Source organism: Echinops telfairi, unplaced genomic scaffold (assembly GCF_000313985.2).
Source record: "Echinops telfairi isolate 266 unplaced genomic scaffold, ASM31398v2 ScPeMD7_70;HRSCAF=299, whole genome shotgun sequence".
Lineage (NCBI taxonomy): Eukaryota > Metazoa > Chordata > Mammalia > Afrosoricida > Tenrecidae > Echinops > Echinops telfairi.
Window position 1 is genome coordinate 64,778,307 of NW_022103968.1, and position 1,169 is coordinate 64,779,475.

Sequence of the window (1,169 nt, forward strand, 5' to 3'; positions counted from 1 at the left end):
CAGAGAATATCTGAAGAATGAAAGTGCATGCTATGAACAAGGTAACACTCACCTCTTCCACAAGAGACCAGTACTCGCAGTCACTGCTGATGCTCCCAGGAATGCTGCCATCATTAGTCGTCTCCTAATCTGCATGGGCTGCGATCCTCCATGGTACCAACGAGTGCCCAAAGTTCGTTCTGCCAACGTAGAGAGTGAGCGAAGACGAAACATCCTGTAGACAAAAAGTAGAAATGTTACTCCTTGCTAGTAGTGGCAGCAGTGACGACGATGAGAACGATATCATCGATATTGCCAATGAACACGGATTAAATCGTTACTCTATAGTAGTTACTACTCTCAACACTTTGGATATATTATCTCATTTAATCCTCAGGACAATCTCCTTCGAAAGGGACTAATTATAAACCCAAGTATCTAAGTCAAGGGCTGATGAATAAGAGACAGAAACAACACGATCATTTGAACAGGGAAAGTTTAATACAAGTAATTTTTCATGTGCAGTGAATACTATAAGGTAAAGAGAAAGCAGATGTAAGGAACAGACTTCTACAGCTGAAGTGGAGCGGCAAGAAAGGAACACAGGGCTGAGGGCTATTCATATTATCCCTGCTTTCTCAGCAAAAGGCTGAGCACAGGCAAGCATGTGCAGCAGACCTTGCTGGACAGCTGTCTTCTGTGGTGATGGAGGAAGCCATCTAAAAGAAGGTGCCATTTCGGGGGCCCTTGCTAGAAAGGTGTCCTTCAGAGTGCCAGAGGAAGTCATTCAAGCAGAAAGGGCAGCACATGGGTCTCACTGGAAGCCGCATGTGGGAGTACTGCACTGTATGCCACTGAGAGGCCGGTGTGCCACAGGATCATAGAGAGCACAGGTCCCAAAACGTATTGTTTCCGCCACCATTTCAGGGGGGAAATTACTCAGCACTCTCCTGGCAATTAAAACATTCTGTACTCTAGACCATAGTCCATGATAAAGTACAGGTATCTACACTTTTTTTTTAAAACTCAAACTCAAGTCAAGTCCATCTCATAGTGACTTTCTAGAACAGGGCAGAACTACCCCTTGGAATTTCTGAGACTGTCACTCTTTATGGGAGTAGAACATACTGTCTTTTTCCCATGGAGTAGCTGGTGGTTTTGAACTGCTGACCTTGAGGATCTCAGCCCAA

General features: G+C 44.8%; 1 protein-coding gene across 3 annotated transcripts in view; it reads right to left on the minus strand.

Annotated features, from left to right (window-relative positions):
- MICU1 (mitochondrial calcium uptake 1) overlaps window positions 1-1,169 on the minus strand; it is a 246,523-nt gene that overhangs the window by 214,466 nt on the left and 30,888 nt on the right. For all 3 annotated transcript variants that reach the window (XM_045291556.1, XM_045291555.1, XM_030885953.2), the window contains exon 2: window positions 53-214. In XM_045291556.1, coding sequence (XP_045147491.1) covers window positions 53-213 — 161 coding nt within the window. In that variant the 5' untranslated portion in view covers window position 214. The remainder of the gene's footprint in view (window positions 1-52; window positions 215-1,169) is intronic.